General features: G+C 31.3%; 2 protein-coding genes across 8 annotated transcripts in view; one reads left to right on the top strand and one right to left on the bottom strand.

The window, feature by feature from the left end:
• The window catches only part of LOC123703582 (solute carrier family 12 member 4), a 289,109-nt gene that overhangs the window by 95,583 nt on the left and 170,481 nt on the right, over nucleotides 1-23,045 (bottom strand). The gene's annotated exons all lie outside the window — the stretch shown is intronic.
• Nucleotides 12,012-22,216, top strand: LOC123704313 (monocarboxylate transporter 13-like). The gene is made up of 10 exons (XM_045652678.1): nucleotides 12,012-12,341; nucleotides 13,678-13,804; nucleotides 14,655-14,797; nucleotides 18,194-18,296; nucleotides 18,542-18,715; nucleotides 19,144-19,270; nucleotides 19,555-19,702; nucleotides 20,550-20,697; nucleotides 21,058-21,249; nucleotides 22,062-22,216. Exons 1-10 carry the CDS (start codon nucleotides 12,258-12,260, stop codon nucleotides 22,208-22,210), a joined length of 1,395 nt encoding a protein of 464 aa, XP_045508634.1. The 5' UTR covers nucleotides 12,012-12,257; the 3' UTR covers nucleotides 22,211-22,216.

Genomic DNA, 23,045 nt, shown 5'->3' with positions numbered 1-23,045 from the left:
TGTTATGGAAACAGTGTACATCCAATCATTTAAAAATCCACCCCTATCAATTTCATATCTCGGTGTTTAAAAGCCAACGCAAAAATGAAATATTTTACAAATAAAATATTTTCACAAGGCCTGCAAAATCATGTCAGAAGATTTTAATAAAATTCACACTTGAATACATAATCACACCACATTTTTACTTGTTCATCGGTTTCAATATGATAAAATTTTTAATAACTTTTTATAAACCAACTCTAATATAAAGTATATAATTTTTGACTTTGGAAGCACAACAAATTAATTGTATACTTTATTACGTAAACGATATAAGTATATAACGTATTTAATAATTTAAAAAACGTGAAATCTAACACTCATTTAAAAATATATTTCTACAGAATTTTCATACAAAATTCATATAAAATTCACGTTAAGATAGAAAAACTACTTTTCCACGGAAAAACGTTTTTCGCGAAAACACGCACATCGGGGCAAGCCTAGTGATGTACTACCGTCGCCACCAGGGTGGTAGCACCACCCTTGTCGTTAACGACCATAAACACGAAAGGGAGACATGCCTCTACCCTATCGTTTTAAGGACAAAAAGTAGCTATTTTTAAACAGACGGTGGTGGGTGTATTTATGCTTAATGTGACTGAAAGTTTGACAACCTCTTTTTATTGCTCGTTATTTCGTTAATCGATTGGAAATTAGTTCTGAAACCACGTGTTCTTTTCGTAAAAACAATCGATCTTAACCAGTCGATTAATGATACTTAGTCTTTCCACCATTCACTTGTACTAGAACATCGATCATTCGTCCTTTTTAAATCTTATGGAACCGCTCCTCGATGAGGACCTTTTTATGTTTTATCATTTTATGACGATCTCATTTTTAAATCAACGAGTAGGCTCCATTTTATAGAGCAAATGCACAAAGTCTTTTAAATTGCAAGGTTCAAATGAAGAATTTACGCAAGTTTATAAGAAATGGTACAGGTAAATGATCACTAGCTGTGAGCTTTGCGCCAAACAGAGCGTCGAGCATTCGCAAGGACGTCATTAGAAATGCTTTTTTTCCAAAAGGCCTGATTTTATCATTCGTATGAACGTTGATAAAACTAACTTCAACATTTGAGCATATCTATTTAAGATAAATAAAGGAACACCCAAGGTATAAAATTCTCCAGTTTTCTGTTTTATCAATGACTTCCTTTACATTGTGTTAAAATTGAATGCATTATTTCAAAACAAAAAGATTAGTACTAAAGAAACTGAACAAAGGAATAGCTATCTTCATTTTAGAAGTTCCTCATAAATGAGCTAGTTTTAATTATATCTCGGAAAATTTCTAGCAAATTCTGACGGCGAGAAAAATTCTTCATTCCTTATTTCAACAATAAAACTTGTGTCGGACTCAACAAAGGAAAACTACATTTAGTCTTCATAATATGCGATGATAATTATTTTACGCGTAGCTTTAAAATTTAATTACTTTCAACGTTTTTCGTTTATAAATATTTAAACATTCTACGAAAATTGAACGCATATTCCTTTCCTTTAGTGATAGAAATTCGAATACATTGATATTTTCGTATTCATGAGTTAACGGAATTAAATATAAAATTTATTTGTGAAAAAGTAACCTTTTAGGAGAATAAAAAACTGTATTACATCTATACGATGAAATTATCGAACATCGACGAAACAAAGATTCGACGAAAAAGGTCAAGGGTGGAAATTATAGTAAAATCTAATTATAAACTATTATTCTGTACATTACAGAGTAACCACAAATAGCTCGGTACCCAAGAGAGGTCTTGTTTATTATAAAATTAACTCAAAATATTGTTACTGGTTTCCTGCGAGCCTTGTCTATATTAGGCCACGACTAGCGGAATAATTAACAAAGTTATAAGGGTTTATTGGTGTGCCCAAGGCTATCTTATGAACACCCTCTTTAGAGAAGCTGTAGACTGATTGTTTTACCCCCTTATTGGCGTAATAATAGGATATCATTTGCTTTAATTAGAACACAAAGTGTAAATAATTTTATGATGTCATTAGGCGAACACAAACTCAAGATCAAATTACTAAAATATTAGTATAAGGTTAATAAACAAATTACGAAATACATATCAGTTTTATTATCATTTCAAAATATGCTATGCTTAAATTTTGTTTATTTAAGGTCTGAAAAATCAATAATGGTAAGTACAATTATATATTTTAGAAATAGCATGCAACAACGATCTTAAAAACATCTTACATTTAATAATCATCTAACATCTATTTATCTAATTAATACGCCTGTAACTTCTTAAACCGAAACGTCCAAAACATAGCTAAATTTTACACGAAAATAGTTTTCATTACCGTCCCTGAATTATCAACGACTTTCAAGTTCCATTGTATATATCTACAAGTGTGCGGCCGTGACCGTCCACTCGTGTCGTTGTTACAAGGTCCACGATGATATCGGGTAATGGTGATATACATAATAACATGCTAGCTATCGACCGCTCGTAATCAATATCTGTAAGGGTATATTTTCATGGAATTAGTTTTTATGCACTGCGTCATGCACTCTTATAAAATTTATTGTGAAAAGGGAAAACTAAAATCAATAAAAATTACTTATAATAATATAACATTAATAGGCGTGGATTAAGCAATTTTATTTTAGACCCGTGTTATCTTCTTTAATTTTAAGAATAGAATAGAATAGAATAGAAAACACTTTATTGCACACAAAAACAAAATTTACAGAAACGATATTACTTAGAATACTAAGTAGGTACCTTAGTTTTAGTTAGAATTGAAGTAGGTAAGTCTTCTGAAGTTGCGAATATATTTAGTTTTGCCTAAATTATAATGTTGAACTATTGTCATTCGTTTTTTAATAACGCCCTGATTAAAACGGATACATACATCCAGTACAAATACAATACAATTAAAATCAATGACTATTACGTAATATAATTCCTGTGTTGATGACGGCCCAATCAATTACTGCACGAATGCACAAAACATTTCGTTGAACGATACCTACATCAATATGACAATTTGTTGCTACAGTTCGGCAATATAGCGTGGTCGAGAGTGACATGTCAGCTTTGGGCACACAGCGGTCCCATTAGTTTGCAGTAACCGACGAATATACATACATGACGAATATATGTAATCTAATAGAAAAACTATAGCTGTCACAATGGGTTTTATAAATGACATGAAATATTTTATGGGTATACTAGCTTTCTGCCCACCGTTTCGCTCACGTTTTCATAGAAAAACCCGCATAGTTCCCGTTCCTGTGGAATTTCCGGAATAAAATTTATCGTATGTGTGAATCCAAGTTACCCTCTAACTGTGTGCCAAATTTTATGAAAATCGGTTCTGCAGTTTTTCCGTGAAGGAGTAAATAACAAACAAACATACAAACTTTATAATATTAGTAGGGTTTTCGTATACTCGAAAACTATTTCAATAGAATTACAGTCTTCCAGAGTAGAGAATTTCATCCATTCTACACGTTACGTTCACTTACAATCTCGCTTAGTTCGTTCCGACTATGACTTGGAACTACGGTAATTTTATTATTTTTGGAGTTAAGCCACTAGTTCTGCTCTACGTAACATACCGGGATAAATTTAAAATTCCTCTTACGACCTCGAGACTTTTATTTTTAAAACTTTTGTATAAAACGTCCCCTTTCTGTTTAAAGAACATTTGCACTGTACTTTATATCCGAGTCACCTACTGATGCAGATCCATTTTACTGTTTCAATGGCGGACTTTTCGCGGTGAAATGGAAATATTTCCCTTTTCCAGTTATAGATAATTTAATACATACCTAGTTACATTAACTTATTTTTGAAGTGAAACTTATTTAGGCGCGTTTAGAGTAAAATTTCAAGGTCGCGTCATGGCAATGCCGTCACGTCATAGCAATACCGTCGCATCATAGAGTAGGGCGACGATTTTGGTATCTTTGAATCATGCCAAAGAAGTTTTATTTCTGACACGTGCGCTCGGCACACACGCTCTTTTTATTATATTATATGAATGCTCATACTTTTTCCTAGTATGTTCATTTAATAAAAAATGCCCTAATGGTTTTAACAGTAATATTCGTTATAACGAACTTTTGGAGATACCCACGCAAAATAATTGACGTGACATTTTCTGGCTACGGCAGCCGCAAAAAAGCGCATATTTCGTGTTATCGACTGTCAGCGCTATTACACCAAATGTTCCTCTTTTATAGCTCAACAAATCGAATAAATACCGCAGTATGATATGGTATGTTATCATTAATCAAATGGAAAATTCAATCTTGTTAATATTATAAATGCAAATGTTAATAAGAATTTGTTTGTTACTCTGTCACGCAAAAACAGCTGAAGAGATCCGTATGAAATTTGGTAGAGACAGGTGCGTACGAGGCGTGTGATATCACGGCCTCTAATATACTATAATATACCTTCTATAATATATAATAAGGGTTTCAATACATTAACAAATAAGACATCGCGGAAGGCGCACTAAAATATTCTACTCGCAAACTTCAATTAGTGGGCAAATGTGCGTAATAGTACATTAAACGTTATTATTAATTATCACTGGTTTGAGTTTCCTTTGAGGCCTTTGTAGGCATTAATATCATATTATGTTTATGTTACGTTCCCCTATCTAATCGTTTATTTAGCAGCTCTATTTATTTTATGAGTTACTGCGCTTCCGTATCCGTAGTATACATTAATTAGTAAATAGAGGTAAAAGGCAAAGCATTTTAAACATTATAATATAATTAATATATAAAATTCCAATGTCACAATGGTAGTAACCATACTCCTCCAAAACGGCTGGACCGATTCTCATGAAATTTCCTGTGCATATCGGGTAGGTCTGATAAGAGTAAGGTAGAATAACGTTTTCCGAGACAAATAGTTAAATCAATAAATGATCTCTCTTCATCTTCCGCCAATAACTATGACTACTGAACAATATCAGACATCTTAAGTCTTAACCACTAATAAGAGTTTTGATTAATGGCACGAAGGCATGAATTATAAATAATTTTACTGTATACTTTTCCAGTAATAAAATTTAACCCCCATTCACGCAAATTACTTTAACCTCATAAAGTACTTAGCTTTCTTATGCCAATTTCTAAACGCCAACCCTTTCCAGCACTTATGAATATTAAAAATTTATGTACCTCTATTAAAGTACTGAAATATACAGGCAAAGCGCTTGTAATCGAATCGTACGACGTACAAGCCAAGGGCGAAGATCCTCACGCGATACGTTTATTATTATTGGATTCCTAATATCCGGTTTGTGACATTATTTGCCTCAAATAAATGCAAAAGAGTATGCTTAATGTGTTTTTTTATGCTTACTCTAGAGGTTATAGTTAGGTAAGTTACATAATCCATATATTAGAGACTAGTGACTACGCATCACTAGTAATGCGTAGTAACTATGCGTATATCTAATCTGCTTTGTGTTTAGCTGTTAAAAACCACATAACATCGGGCTCACCTGCCCTTAAAAAATATGCATGCCACAATCATACATGACAACCCGAAATAAAGACAGGATTGATATGTCATCGATGTTATTCCGTTTTTTGTTTGTTTTTTCTTAAACGGAAAAAAAATGTTCTGTAATTTTTTTAGTTCCCTCAATACATACCAACTAAAATATATATTTCCATGGTAAAACTTATAGACTACTAATTGGTTTAAGGCATTTGTTAGCTCCCTCTTCGCGTTGTTTAAATGATTTAATACATGTGGATGCTGTGTCATCATTACAGTAATATTATAGCATACATCTTTATGCTATTTGCGACATTTAATACCACCGCTTAAGTGCTTAGTAAATGTTAATTAATCATCGTTACAGGAGTGTTCTAGTCGCTTACACCATCATATGCGGTATTATCAAATAAGAGACATTGTATTTAGTTCCATACTTCATTTATAGTCAGCTAATGCTTAGAATTTTTCCGGTTCGGGTGTCAAATATAACAGACGTTTCGAAGTTCGCTCCGTTAACTTAAAATTTAAACTGTGTAAAATCTTCATAAAACTGTAACCTGTGCAAGTGATTCCATAAGACTAACATTGGAGTGTGAAAACAGTGATATAAAACGCATCAATTAGTTACAGAAGACGAATTAAGTGCAAAACATATTTAATAACCTACAACTATAAATTATAAAATTGGCTTTGACAAGTGACAATTGACACTCTAGTCTACAGTTAGCAGTGCTACCAACAAGTACCAACATAAGAATTTCATAAGACGTTCCGTACTATGTGACTTTATCCGAGTGTTGCCATTTCTAAAATTTATATCTTTATAAAAATAAATAAAAATAAAATTGAATAATTTAATAAGCAAAAAAATAATAGTAATATTTTACAAAATAGACAAGACAAAAACAGCAACTTTTAATATGGACGACCAAATGCAAATGCTTTTTTCGAAAATAAAACTTGAAATGGAGAAACAAACCGCAACATTAACAGAATCAATAACAAGGGGGATATTAGAGGAAATGAATAATAAACTAAAACCTATTTTAGAAGAAAATCAACACCTAAAACAGGAAATAGAAAACTTAAATGAAAAACTAAAACATCTGGAATCTGGGAAAAAGGCAAATAACTTGATATTCTATGGCTTCGAAGAGTCGAAAGATAACACCAATATAATAGAAACTATAGTAAATACTTTAAAACAGTCTGGCATGGAAATTAATAAACGAGATATAAATAAAGCGTTTAGACTTGGCAAAGAAAAAGGAAAAGCTAGACCAATTTTAGTGAATATGTTAAATGTCTGGAAAAGAAACGAAGTATTGCGAAATAGGAAAAGTCTGCCCAAAACAGTTTTCGTGAAAGAAGATTTTAGTAAAGAAGTGTTAGAAAAGAGGAGAGAACTCATACCTCAACTAAAAGAAGAACGGAAGAAGGGTCGAATAGCATTTATTCAGCATGACAAACTAATTGTCAAAGATGATGTAGGGACTTCACGGGATAAAAGGAAGAGAGAGCAATCCAACTCACCAAAGACACCTACTGACGTCAATGATGTTAGACCAAAAATTAATAAAATAAATGCATTTGAACGAATGTATAGGAACAGATCGCAGTCAACGTCAGATTTAAATAAACAATAGCAACTAACACACGCCGGAAACCGGAAAAACACAACGAACAAGACAAAACAATTTAACGACATTAACAAAATAAACTCCTTATCGCCCCCAAGCCGGTTGGTCTCCGTGGGGGATAATGACCAATCCCTTCCAGCTCCAATAACAGATAATAATAATAAAATAAAAACAAAAGGATACAACAAATTTTATATTTCCACCCTAAATTGTCTAACATTAAGAACACAAGAAAGACTAATAGAACTAGAAGAAGCGCTTACAAAAATAAAATGGGACATAATAGGACTAAGCGAAATGAGAAGATTAGGAGAATGTATTGAAGAACACAAAGATTATTTATTATTTTATAAGGGAGAAACAAAAGGAAGTTATGGTGTAGGCTTCATGGTTAAAAAATATTTAAAAAGAAATATCATTGAATTTAAGGGAATCTCGGAGAGAATAGCTATTCTTAATATGCATTTAAAAGGTTATAAAAATATGTGGTCTATTGTACAAATATATGCTCCTACTGAACAGTATGAAGATCATACTAAAGACCTCTTTTATGAACAACTATCATTAGTTCTTAAAGATGCACATAAAAACATTATAGTTATGGGAGATTTCAATGGTAGAATAGGAGTACAACAACCAGGGGAGGAAAAAATACTAGGCAAATACGGTTTTGGCAGAAGAAGTAAAAATGGAAATAGGATGATTAATATGGCACTTGAAAATAATCTCGCATTTATGAACAGCTTCTTCAAAAAAAATCCCAACAAAAAATGGACATGGCTGTCTCCGGATGGATCATACAAAAATGAAATAGACTACATAACTTCAAACAATAGAAAAGCATTTCAAGATGTAAACATTTTAAACCAGTTTAATTTTAATACTAATCACAGAATGGTGAGAGCAATTCTAAATAAAGCCGAACCAAGAAAAAGTAGAAACAAATTCAATGTAACAGCACATATAAAAGCAAATCAACATTTTACAAATAAAGCAATAAATTCAACTGAAGAAAAATATATTAAAGAAATAACCGAAATATTTGGACCTCTACTCAATAAAATTAATTCCAAACCAAAGTCAAGTTGTATAGATGATGAAACTAAAAACCTAATTGACAAAAGAAAACACCTTTTAAAACATAGAAAAGACCAACAAAACCTTAAAGCAATCTCAGAAATAAGTAAAAGAATAAGTAATAACATTAAAAAAGACAGAAAGAAACGTAGAACAAAAATTTTAAACTATCACATAGAAAGGACAGGTGGAATCAAAAAAGCTTTAAAAGAACTGAATGAAACAAAGAAATGGATACCAAATGTTAAGAATAAATTAGGAAAATCAACCACAAAAAGAAAAGATATAATAAAAATTGCAACTGACTTTTATAGAGAACTTTACGCGGCAGATAATAATATATCAGAAAATAATGTAAATATCGAAAGTGACGACATAGAAGATATACCAGATTTCCTACATTCAGAAGTAGAAAACGCTATATTAAGTCAAAAAAATGATAAAGCCCCCGGACCAGACTATATAACAAATGAGATGATCAAAGAATCACTCACCAAACAAGAAAACCTAAAAAAACTCACGGAATTATACAACACCGTCTTAAGAACAGAGGATATACCATCTTCATGGACTAAGAGTATAATTATTCTGCTGCATAAGAAAGGAGATAGGACAGTCATTGAGAACTATAGGCCTATAAGTCTCATGTCAAATATCTACAAGGTATTTTCTAAGTTGATATTGAAAAGAATAACGGTACTCTTAGACGAACAACAACCTATGGAACAAGCTGGCTTTAGAGCGGGCTTCTCAACGGTCGATCATATGCATGTCATAAAACAGCTTGTAGAAAAATGTCAGGAATACTGCAAACCTTTATACATCGCTTTTGTTGACTACACTAAAGCATTCGACTCAATAAAACACTACTCACTCTGGAAGTCACTAATGCATCAGGGTGTGCCAAAAAAATACATCCGCATAATTAGAAACGTATACACGAATAGTAACGCACAAGTTAAACTAGAAACAACTGGGGAAGAGTTTCCGGTAGCTAGAGGAGTAAGACAGGGAGATCCTTTATCCCCAAAACTTTTTTCGGCCGTATTGGAAAACATATTCAGGCAATTAAACTGGGACGATATGGGTATAAGTATCGATGGGAAAAAACTTAATCATCTAAGATTTGCGGATGACTTGGTATTAATATCCGACAATGGTAATGAGCTTCAACATATGTTAAAACAGCTGGAAGATAAGAGTAGGGAAGTTGGACTTACAATGAATAAAACTAAAACAAAAGTTATGACTAATAGGGAAGAAATACCGATTGAAATTCAAGGTGAAACAATTGAATACGCGAGAAGCTATACATATTTGGGGCAATTAATATCATTTAGGGACCAGACAGAGATAGAAATAGAAAGAAGGGTGACTTACGCGTGGAACAAATATTGGTCATTAAAAGAAATATTTAAAAGTAAATATTTTCCAATAATATCGAAAAGAAAAGTGTTCAAATCATGTATTTTGCCATGCCTTACTTACGGGTGCCAAACATGGGCACTAACTCAAAGACATCTTTTAAAACTAAGATCATGTCAAAGGGCAATGGAGAGAAGTATGATAGGCGTTACACTTAAACATCGTAAAACAGCGGAAGAAATAAGTTCAATAACCAAGGTGGAAAATATAATAAAGAAAATAAGGCAACTAAAATGGCGATGGACGGGACACATGAGTAGGGACAGTAAAACGAAATGGACACAAATATTAACAGAATGGCAACCACGTGATGGAAAAAGAAGGAAAGGTAGACAAGTGAAGAGATGGATAGATGATATTAAAAAGATTGGTGGAATAGTATGGACCCGACATGCGAACAGTAGGAATGAGTGGAAGCGGCTGGAAGAGGCCTATGTGTCACAAGACACGCTGATCACCAAACCGAAAAATCCCATGAGTTAAATATGTAATAATGTTTAAGATAGATTTAGTTTTATATGTATGTTTGTATCAGCAATAAAGGCTTAAATAAATAAATAAATAAATAAATGCTTAGAATAATGTTCTCGAATATTCTAAAGAAATCATATAAACGAATGATTATTCTGTATGGAAATTTTACAACGAACAATATTAATTTCAATTTAATTGAATTGCAATGAGATCTGCTAGATGATAGCGGGAATGAAATAAGTTGTGAATTTATAAGACTTGTTTCTCGGGTGTTTGATAGATTTAATAAATAGAAATCTATTTTTTGTAAAATAAATAAAATCAAATTTTTGATAACGCTATCTCAGTTCTATTTTTGAACGTTGATTTATCTGTTTCACAAATACCGTTTTCACATGAGCTTAGTGGCGTCTATGGAGGCGATAAATATATACATACTACCTACATTGTATACATACGATAAACAAACGAACTATATTTGTCTCAAAAAGCTTAAATGTGAGCAAGTTTTTTACTTAAGAAAACTAGCGCTACGGAAAAAAAACTAACTTTTTAATTACGTAAAAAACTGGTTTTAAGCGCTAGTTTTTTTAACAATATTTTTAACAGATAAGCTAGATCAATGCTATATTTTTTTACAATATGTTGAATGGAAACCGTCTTAAAAAGTCTTATCGTGTTTTATATAAACATGATAAGACTTTATAAGAATATATAATTAATAATTTAATTTATTAATTATATATTCTTATAAGAATATGTAATTAATAAATTATATATCTTGATAAGAATATATAATTAATAATTTATTACTAATGTTAATTCACTAATTTTCAATTAAGATTATAATTGTTAAGTAGTATTTATTTTTAATTTTAATGTTGTTGATATTTGATAGATGAGATTTGTTTTTGTCAATTTATAAAAGAACATTGTCGAATTAGGTTAGAATCCTGTAATGATAGTAAGTTCTATGTTATGTTAATAAGTAAATAATAACTCATGTAGTTTATGATGTTTCTCTACTACAAAATCATATGGCTCTCAATATGAAATAAACTTTTCAAACTCAAACTCAAACATTCATTTATTCAATTAGACTACTATTTAGTAGCACTTTCGAATCGTCATTACATAAGTATTTTTAATATTTACCACCGATTCGGAAAGCGGAAAGCAGTTTCTACGAGTCATTCCCAAACAAGCGGTACTATTCATTTAGCAGACCAATTTACAATTCGACTTCGTTAAAGTTTCGCACAAGCTCTTTGAAAGTTAAATATTGTAGTAGTTTCAGAGAGCGAGGAAATAAATGTAATGCTGAGAACACTCGCCATAAAATTGTGAAGTCTTAAGTAGCTCCAGTTACTAATATTTGATTAAACGGCCATTTTCAAATGCACATTCGTGAAGTACCTCATTATTGCATGGGATGTTTTTGTGAAATGGTTGTATAATATTATGCTGAAAGCGGTTTATTGTATTGATGATGCGAAGGGGGATTTTATAATATTAGGATAAAATAAGGAAATTTCTTTTTTTTACCTAGTCAATTCTCTCCTGTTCGCTATTATATAAACACAATAAACCGATTTTTCCTTTTGATATCCCTTTGTAGTAAATTGAATTAACTTTTATTAGAATTTTTTATACAAAATTAGAACAAAGACCTTTTCATAATATCCTTTTGTAGATCGTTTCACGGAAAAGACCGGACTCTCAGTGGAGTTCAAGAATTGCGGACAACGATCTTGAACTGAACTTCTGACATATTGTAGAAATACCAGGCAGACTATAAACAGATACTGTCAACCAGTTTAGTGGTCCTCCCCCCGCCCCGGCTATGCGACAAATTAAAATAAAAAAAAAAACGTAAAACAAAAAAACATCATCAGTAAGCCAGTCATTATACAAACGTGATCAATGAAATTATAGTTAGTGTGTGTGCTGATTTATATTTGTTTATGATATCTAATTGCATTATCAATCATTTGTACAAGAATTAGTTTGTAAATAGTGTTAGAGGTCTAGAAGTAGGTTCTAGAATGTAGTGTTAGACTTCATGGTGCAAATGGTAGATACAACTTAAAATACAAAATACTAAAATGGAGAAAAGCAAAACGTTTGAATGGATCGCTCCAGATGGCGGGTTTGGTTATGTTATTTTAATAGCCATTTCGATTAACTTGGTGAGTCTCAGTCTCAAAATATTATTGATAAACTTACAAATACAAATACATTAATTCAATAACTTTGCTTGCTTGTGATTAACACTTTTAATTTTATTTAAATATCATTATATTATTAAAATGTAGAGTTTGTTAATGTTAGGATCAGTAAACCTTTTGCTATTAGATATATCAAAAACTTTCATTCTAATGGGCAGATTATTGCAATATTAAAAGAGTCGCCTCTTATAATCCATATTTATCTGATTTTTATTAATAGAGAAGGGTAAAGGTTCTTTTTTGTGTTGAAATGAAAGAAACTTACTAATCCTGTAGCTTGCTTAAGTTAAAACGCTGTTAAATGACAGCAAATCACTACATAGTATAAAACAAAGTCGCTTTTGTCCCTTTGTATGCTTAAGTCTTTAAAACTACGAAGGTTTTAGTATATAATTTATTAGGTTTTAGACAAAGCGGGCGAAGCCGCGGGCGGTAAGCTAGTTAAGTATAAATCATATCACAGTTATATTTAGTGTATTTAGTAAATATAATTGTATTTGTTAGCTACAGAAGTTTCAAGAAATAAAGCAACTCATGCTAAATAGTAAATTACTCATTGTTCTAGTTTTCGAAACAAAAGCTTGTTTTACTAGAAACTTTTTATGTATCCACACTGCAGTATAATTTAAACGATAAACGCGAAACGTGACTAGTTTCACCAAAATACATTTCAACTTTCTTCCCCAGGATGAAGTTATAGAAATATTCATGTTTTAGAATATATTCAGTAGTTTTTTCTGTACATATTCATATGCGTGAAGGATTTCGGCTTACTCACAGGGCTTACTATAATGGTGCTATGGAGCGAGGGTACATCGAGAACTTCAGGGCTTTTGTTCTTATTTTTATAGATACTAAATTCCATTTCTTCTTCATATAAACTGTGTTAACTTAGTAACCTGTGTTTTTAAGAGCCATAATAATTGGAAGTTCAACTTAATAGAGACACAATAGAATCGATCTCAAATAATAATCTTAAAATTCGTTTATCTACTTCAAAATATATTTTTTTCGTCTTCAAGCCTTGATATATTGCTTCACCTTCACAAAACTTAATTTATTTCGTTGGCTGTAAAAATTAAGGATGATATAAAAATATAATTCCTGATGCTCAAGATCAAAAAATTCAATAATTTTTTTTTTCCTTTTTTATGGTTTTGTATTCCAACCCACGATTATTTCTTAGTTATATCGATATCTTTTAGTTATATTTATTACTTGTCAATTACTTTATTATAATACTATAATTTTTCTCAGAAATATATAAATGATATATCATTTTTTTGCTCAATTTCAGTCTATTTATAACATTTGCATAAACTGTTATGGACTTATATACAAGGAATACTTCGCGGAGTTGCACATGAATTCAAGAGATATCACACTTTTGGGAGGAGTTTCGGCCATGAGCTGTTCTATTTCATGTTAGTACAAAATTGAAAAATCCTAATTAATGAGACATTTTTAAATAATAGAAAGAAATCTATCACGAGGCGGGATTCTAACCTATAGTGACTTTCGCCTATGTTCATATGAATCTATTATTTTATTCTATAAAAAATCTCATTTATACAGTTGAATGTTATAAAAAAAAATAACAAAGTCCTAATTAACATAAAATTCAAATAACAAGAAATATTTCTATGTGGAAAATTTGTAAAGATAGAGTCAAATTTCACATTTAAATATTATTGAGTTTGTTGGAATATTTAAGAGAATCTGAAGTAGGTACATATATAATATATAGATATACTATAATTTTTTCAATAAAACTATCTAATAGAATAATTGGTAAATTATCGGAAGAAGTTATACAGGGTTAGTTTTCAATGACCGGCAAAATTTTTAGAAATGGTTCAGAATCGATAACATTTTCGATGTAATGAAAAAAAAAACGTTTTTTTTTTAATTAGATTTCATTCCTGTCCGCCACTTAAAAGCGAACGTGTGGACATTACAAAAGCACAATTCAGTTCAACAACCTAGATGGGTAGAAGTTAGCACACATAAATTTGGCGATGCGCGCACGCACACAAGTGCATTGATTATCGCGTGTTTACGATTTAGGAAATTTTTAAGACATTTTCAAATGAATGCTATTATTTTTTTTATTCGACAATAATATTTCAAATGTACCTTTGGTTTAATATCTAGATCTTAATTTTAAATTTTGGCTGGTCATTGAAAACTAACCCTGTATACAAATAACACAATTATTCTTTTGAATAACATTAATAGTGTGTTAACTAATAATTTTATATTTGGACGTTTTAGGTTTCTTTACAGGGCCATTATTAAGGATACTATCGACACGAAAAGCTTTTTTAATAGGAGCGGTTTTTTTTAACTTTGGTATGTTTTGCACTGCATTTGCTCGGAGCAAGGTTATATTCTTCATATTCCAAGGATTCATTCAGGTATGTACAAAAGCAGACAGTACTGTTAATAAATGATAAAATTATATTATTTATATAGATTTTAAAATCTATCGTTCCCAAAAACCACGACGTGGTTAATTAACTCATAAAATATGTTGTTTAAATTTTTTTTATACGAGATTTATTAATGTATATCTTTGGAACCGTGCCTTATGCAAAAAGTCGTTCGACGTTCTGTCCCGATACTTTTGGAGAGGATGGATATTGGATAGGTATGGAATTCGAGATGTTCCGTTAATTTTTTTAAACTACCTTGAAAATAGATTTTATTGTATGAAAATAAATGCTAATATTAGCGACGACTGTTCTATGTTATTCGGTGTACCGCAGGGAAGTGTTCTCGGCCCAACGGTCCATGTTCGTTCTCAGGGTCTAAAGATTGTCTGTGCCAAATTTCATCAAAATCGGTCCAGTAGTTTATGCGTGAAAACCATACATATAGACATACATAATTACAAACCTTTCCTCTTTATAATATTAGTATAGATAAACTCTCTCTGAAATTCAAACCTTGCCAACGGCTCAATTATTAGTTTAGCAGACGACAGTGGGTCGACACTTGGAACATAATTTTGGTTATGCTTACATTATCAAGCAATTTTAAACTTCATGCCATTGATATAAAGTTCAAATTATTTTATACTTTTCCAAGTGCTAAACATTAGTCCAATATACATATAAATAATTCCAGGCCAGTCCATTTAGTAAAAAAAAAATATTTGTAGTGTTGACCTCTCCGAATTCTTGTCGATGCATAGACAATAGACAAATTGATATTGATTTCTTGTTTGAATTCAAAATGGCCTCGTCGTTTATTGTTTACAAAATTCAATCTATCTCTATCCATTTGTCCATCGTATATTGTAGATTTTGTTATTTAAGCTGCATAACTGTACATTGAATTATCCCAAATACATTTAACTGAGCCTGCTCCTCCATTTTGTTGTTATTTCTGTCCCAAGTGAAAAAAGGAGAAAAAAGTGCTATGTGTAAATTATTGTGATTTGCGATAATTTATAACCCAATGACTGTTCTTAAAGGAAGATTAAACAATAATTACATAATATAACAATTTATGAGAAATTAGCTCTTATACATGTTCTGGCTGTAGAATCAATTGGAGAGGAGATATTATGTACAAATAAAACAACGGCTCTTAGTTCCTATACATAATTCTAATATGGCAAACCAAACGACAACGATATTAATTAACGTATCGTTTAGAACCAAATTATACAACAGAAAGCCCGCATTCAAGAAAAAGTATAAAATGTGAATCTAGTTGTATTTACATACTAACCAAGCCGGTTAAGGTCCTACGTGCTTAACAACTAATAATCTATGCTATACTAATCTATACTATCTATTACTAATAGAGGAAAGGTTTGTAGGTAAGTATTTATGGTTTTCGCGCATAAACTACTGGACCGACTTCAAAATTTCTTTCACCATTACAAAGCTGCATCTTCACTGAGCAACATAGGCTAGCATTTTATCCCGGAAATCCCACGGGAACGAGAACTATGCGGGTTTTTCTTTGAAAACGCGGGCGAGGCCGCAGGCGGAAAGCTAGTATCTATACTAATATTATAAAGCTGAAGAGTTTGTTTGTTTGTTTGTTTGAACGCGCTAAACTCGGGAACTACCGGTCCGATTTGAAAAATTCTTTCGTTGTTAGATAGCTCATTTATCGAGGAAGGCTATAGACTATATATCATCACGCTACGACCTACAGGAGTGGAGCCACGGGGGTGAAACCGCGCGGAGCAGCTAGTGTATTATAAAGCTGAAGAGTTTGTTTGTTTGAACACGCTAATCTCGGGAACTACAGGTCCAATTTGAAAAATTCTATTGGTGTTAGATAGCCCATTTATTGAGGAACGCTATAGGCTTTATATCATCTCGCTGACACCAACTGGAGCGGAGCACTGCGGATAAAACCGCGGAGCACAGCTAGTTAAATGAGTTTTTATATTATGTAAAAATGTTATATTTAATATTATATTTTAAATAAACTTATTGATTTTTTATTTTAAAATTCTTATGAATTTTAATAATAATGAGAATTAGTAGTGTTGTTACCAAGCATCGATAAATTTATCGAAATCGATATGAATTTCATCGATACTTCACTAGCAACGTCAACTTTAAAAGGTGTTGACAGCAATTTTTGACGTGAACTTCTCTTAAGTTGGTATATAAGTTTAAATCTTAGCTACATACACATGTGTGTGTGAGCTCGAAATCGAAGTTCTGAGTGCCGTCTCTTACCGATATTACTTGCTCTGTGGCTTCACTCACCTTTCATGGAGAGACTCGGGCTAAGGCGCGCCTACATGCAGGGAACGGCATTAGAATTATTTCTAATTGGTTTCAAAATAGTCTACCCACCTTAAATCTGGATATAACTAATTGTATTGTGTTTAGTTTTACAAATTCTTCTCAACCACCTAATGATTTTATATAATAAAAGTTCACAACTGAGATATATTCACTTCGAATATCTGCAATTGCTCTGCTATATAAATTGTTCCACACATAAAATACCTAGGAGTTTTGATAACCTTTGTAAATTGAAGCAACACATTTGTAAATTGAAGCAACACATTGAACATAAGTATATATTTATATAAAAAATTGGTTGTCTGTAAAGTCGGTTTACTGACGATAGTTGAACGTGACAACGTCCGATTGTGCTTCTTTGTCGCTCGTTCCGCGCTCTCGCTTGCACTTCATGGAACGCCTCAGCGAGGTAACGCCGCATGAATCATGTTTTTTCGTGCGTGCAGCCGGCTCTATCGAATTATAAGACGTTGTCACGTCAAAAGTCTATAAGAACCTTTCAATACACGATTTTATCTTAGTCAATCACGCTCTTACACACTCATACACACACGCACACACACATATTATACACACGCACGTACGTTCATATCTATTAAACTGGAAATATATAATTAAAATTTTATTTTATATAATTTTGTGTAAATAATAGCTAAATTATCTAAATCGTTATTTAAGTTAATATTATGCTATAGTTCTGATATTAATTATTATCATTGTGTCATTATGGAATGTGGACCCCAAAATACAGGCTGTCCTTGTTTGGGGTCCAAATGTCACATGTCTGTACCTATAACTCACAAATCGGTCAGTAATTAATGATTTTTATTTAAACTCATAAGTTACCTGTCGGAAATGATTTGATTAGAATATTTTTAATAAAATTAAAACTACATAATGTATGCTCTATCTGTCTATCACATACGTAGGTACTAAATCGTTGAATTATTAATATAAATATTCTACTAATTAATATTTATTAAGGTTGTGTTTTCAATGATTAAATTTTTTATTTATTTCCATTACTTCTAGAATATTGGTACCGGCCTTATATTTAACATTTCAAATACAGTATTGAATGAATATTTCGTGAAGAAACGCTACCTTGCTGTAAGCATAACACAGACAGTAGCTGGTAAGTATTCTTGAAATATTTTCTCATATTTTTGAGTTTATTTTGATTTTCAGAATTTTGTTATGATACTTAATTTAATATTTGAATTAATATGTAAATAATGTGATCTTAGAATGTGATATTTGCAACTTTGTTTGGTGATTAGTTGGGTTCAAATCAATAAAAAAATTCACAACTTTTATAATACAATGGACATTGCATAAAATTCTAAAACAAATAATTAAATACTAAAAATATCGTTTCAGCTTTATCATCATTTATAATGCCGCAAATTTTACAATTGACGTCACAAACTTATGGCTACAGAGGTTCGGCCATTTTTGTGTGTGCTGTGTCTGTTCATGCGATTGTGGCTGGTGCTCTAATGCAACCAATCTCTTGGCATTTGAGAAGAGTCGAAGTATCTCGTGATGAGAATGGTATAGTTAAATATCACCTATTAATGCAGGTACATAGGGTTTTGTCAATGACACTGGCCAGATGTAAGTCAACGACATCCCATTTTATTATGTAAGGAAAATGACAATTTTCCCTCAGCGAAAATATAGAAAACTAGCTTTCCACCCGCGGCTTCGCCCGCGCAGTCAAAGAAAAACCCGCATAGTTCCCGTGCCCGTGGGATTTCCGGGATAAAACCTATCCTATGTCCCGGGACAAAAAGTAGCCTATATCATGCAAATTGGTTCAGTAGTTAAGGCGTGATTGAGTAACAGACAGACAGAGAGTTACTTTCCTATTTATAATATTAATATGGATATATTATTTGACAAATAATAATGGTATAAATTTTACTAAGACACAGTATTTCCATAATTTCCACATGAAACGGATTTGTTTTTCCTTGCAGAAATAAAGTTACTCGTAAAAGAGGGCAACGAGGCGGCAAAATCACAAAACGATGATGATATAGATAAAACAAAACCAGACAGAACTTTGCACGATGAATTCATATCTAATAAAAAACATGGAATTAAGTAAGTGACAGCCTATTGAACAAATATTTGATTATTCTAACTCATAATTCAGTTCACAAATATACAAAACTTAAATCTGTAGAATTTCTTTTCCAAAATATAAGAATACCACTTTATAAAAGCGTAAAGCAGACAAAAGTAGTTATTATTTCGAGTACGGAGTAATCGAAATAATCCAATAGATTGTACTCTCTTTTTTAAATCCAAAGTAGTTATAAGGTTACTTCTGTGCAATTTAGTTAAGAGTTAAATAAATAAACAGAATAAATCATCTTCTTTCATAGACGCCAAATGAAGAATTTACTTGATTTTGAACTGATAAAAACGTTCACATTATCAATAGAGTGCATTGGTCCATCCCTGGGTTTGGTAATAGATGTCACATATCTCTATATGCTGCCTCAAGCTTTGCAATCATATGGTTGGAACGAAGTAAGTTTTGTTTTTAAATTAATTTATATATGTCGCTGGTTAATGAGGATATCAGACATTTCACGAAATCCCTAAGTTAAGTTTAGTATTTTTACAATATATCAATACACATTTTTAGTAAAAAAACGTCTACAAGACTATTCGACAATTTCCGTGATTTCGTGATATCTGTGATATTTTTATTTCCCTGCGACTATGCAATATATAAATAATATTACCTAATGAACACAACGGGGATTTTGTGCTAATATAAAACGTTACTCTAAGCAAATATTCAGTGATACAATTTAAAATATCTACTTTAGCATCAATGTTCACAATTGAAAATTTAATGGAATTTTCTTTTGTGAATGAATTCTATACACTCTATACAAAGTAATTGACAATATCCAATGATAATCGCCTTTCATTTCCACTAAATCGAATTATGGGACCACTTTGTTGTTAATCATCAAATTCAATATACTTCATTAAGTATTAATACCTTTATCAAATGTATAAGTATCTTTCTTTAATAACATAATATAATTATGATTTGAAAAAACAATTTATTTTTCAAGTTAGTATTATACGAAATCAAGACACAGACAAGCTTTTGTTGTCTGTTGGACTTGCGTTTAAACAAGATAATCTATGGTATTTTGAACCTAATTTTCATTTGAATATCGCTGAATAACAGATGAATTAATAAAACATGTTGATATAGGTGAATTTATTATAGTATGTAACGCGTATAAACAATTCGCTAGTTAGCAAAGGAAGAAAAACGAAAGCTTCATACTAACATTGAGTTGGTAATTCATAAAATTAATTCGTATTAATTTAAAAAGTTGTTTTAAATTTCCAGGCGAATATGGCGTGGGCCTTCTCGTTGATTGCACTCGGTGATTTATTGATGAGGATTTTTCTCATTTTACTGAACAAATGGTTGAATAAATTAGGAAGCAGCAAAATGTATATTGCTGGCATGATCGTTACTGTTTTAGCTCGATTGGGTATTTATCATTTTTATTATATTTTATAGTTCCAATTAATAGGCACTGGTTCTCGAGTTTAAGACAATTGTTTTTTCTAAAGATACGATGCCTTTTCTGGAAGTGTTACAAATTCGTTCACCCTTTGCATCTCACCTTTATCTGTAAGGCCATCTATTGTTATACTTTGATAAAGCAGAGATTTCAACTTTCTAGTAATTATAGTTTTCCGATAATATCGAAATCGATATTATTATTTTTTTATTTAAGAACACAAAACCTAAGAACTTCCTTCCTTTCAATGACTACTACTTCATCATACTATTATTCTTTTCAAAAGTTATCAATCCTAAAAAAATAATTAAAAATAAATAATTCCAGGGATATCAGCATCCAACAGCTATGCAACCTCGCTGGCTTTATTCACATTGATCGGTGCGACTCGCTCGATAGTTTTCGTAGGATTAGTGCTCGTGACGTCAGACGCTGTCGGCCCGGATAAATTCTCAGATGCCATCGGAATTTGCATGTTGGCTTGTGGGATTGAGAACTTGTCATTGGCACCTATCATTGGTAAGAACTGATTGTCATTATTAAATTAATAACTTTGAACGGAACCACTACATAGTAGTAAAGTCTTTCTCGCCGCCTCTTGTACAAACTATGCCTTTCTTTTGTATTATAATGTTATTTTGTCCTAATTTTTGTTTGTGCAATAAAGTATTATAAATAAATAAATAAATAAAGTCAATGACCGCGTCTTTATGTATGCTTAGATCTTTAAAACTACATGACGGATTTTGTTGCAGTTTTTTTAAATAGAGTGATTCAAGAGGCAGGTTAAATTATAGTATACAATTTATTAGCTTTTAGACAAAGCGGGCGAAGCCGCTGGCTTAAAGCTAGTATAATATATACTAATTAATTGAAATTATGTTAATTTCAAAACTAGCTTACCGCCCGCGGCTTCGCTCGCTTTCTTCTTGAATCACTCTATCTATTAAAAAAACCGCATCAAAATCCGTCGCGTAGTTTTAAAGATTTAAGAATACAAAGGGACATAGTGACATAGGGACAGAGAAAGCGACTTTGTTTTATACTATGTAGTGATGGGGCCACCCCTGCCAAAAAATTTCAATGTTCAAAAAAGACAATTGCAACAAAATAAATATCTGTCAGTCATTAGTAAAAAATGCTGATGTGGTCATATTTTCCTTTTTCACGTGTTTGCTACTATAATAAATATCTGTAAAAGAATAAAAAGTCTAACAAAAATGTATGCAAGACTATTATTTAGTTTCTACATTGTCATTTATCAGTTATATAGACTTCAAATACCTATTGAAAGCACGAGTACTATTAATTTTTGTATTTTCATTTTTCAGGAGCTATAAGAGATTATACCGGGAACTACACAATAGCATTAAATATTATGACTGCAATTTTTGCTTTCATCGCACTGGCGTGGATTATAAAACTTTGTTGTTTTAACAATACTGCAAAAAGAATCAAAGAAAACTCGAATAAATCATGATTTTTATGTACAGTTTTTCTTTATATAGACAGTGGAATTAAGCTGAACATATTTAATTATTATTTTACTATATACATTACCTATGTTTTGAGTATAAACCCAGTAAATTCGAAAAAATCTTTTTGATAAAAAAATTGAATATTTAAGTAATAATGATTAGATTTTTGAAAAGCGTAGCGTTGTAGAGCGCTTGTTTGTTAAGTAATTAAAAGTATCTGACATTAAAATCGGGATAAAAATAAAATTTGCTATTGGTGGTTTCATTAAAATCAATTTTTTATGCCTCAATATTATTAACCAGTTTTGGATTAGTTTTTGTAATATTATCATTTATCCTAATCTTCTTTAGATGTTCAATGTCTTGGAAATTTACCTACCTATACCTAGAAATGTGTTAAGCGAAGTGGTTTTGAAGAGAATCGTCTTATTATACTTATTGTTCTATATTTAGCAAGATTTTATAATATGAATTAAAAAAAAAATATTAGAAATATAATATTTATTACTTTTACAATGCCAATGCAGCCCGTTAATTTAATTTTAATGCTAAAAAGATACTTAGATAAGATTAGCCTTTCTGCTCATTATAATAATATTGCGATAAATAGATATTTAGGTATTACTAGCTGGCCCAGCGAACTTTGTACCGCCCAGTCAATGAATGTCGATGATGTCGTGTTACCTTTGGGCTTGGAACTAATTTAGGCTATGATGAACGGAATACAATGATACGAAATAAATATAGATATAGGTATAATGGCTTTTTATTTCGATGAATAACAATAAATTAACTGGAATATAACAATAACAATAAATAAACAAATTAACAATAATG

Source organism: Colias croceus, chromosome 1 (genome assembly GCF_905220415.1).
Source record: "Colias croceus chromosome 1, ilColCroc2.1".
Lineage (NCBI taxonomy): Eukaryota > Metazoa > Arthropoda > Insecta > Lepidoptera > Pieridae > Colias > Colias croceus.
Note: the sequence above shows the minus strand (reverse complement) of the source record. Positions and strands in the feature narration are given on the sequence as shown.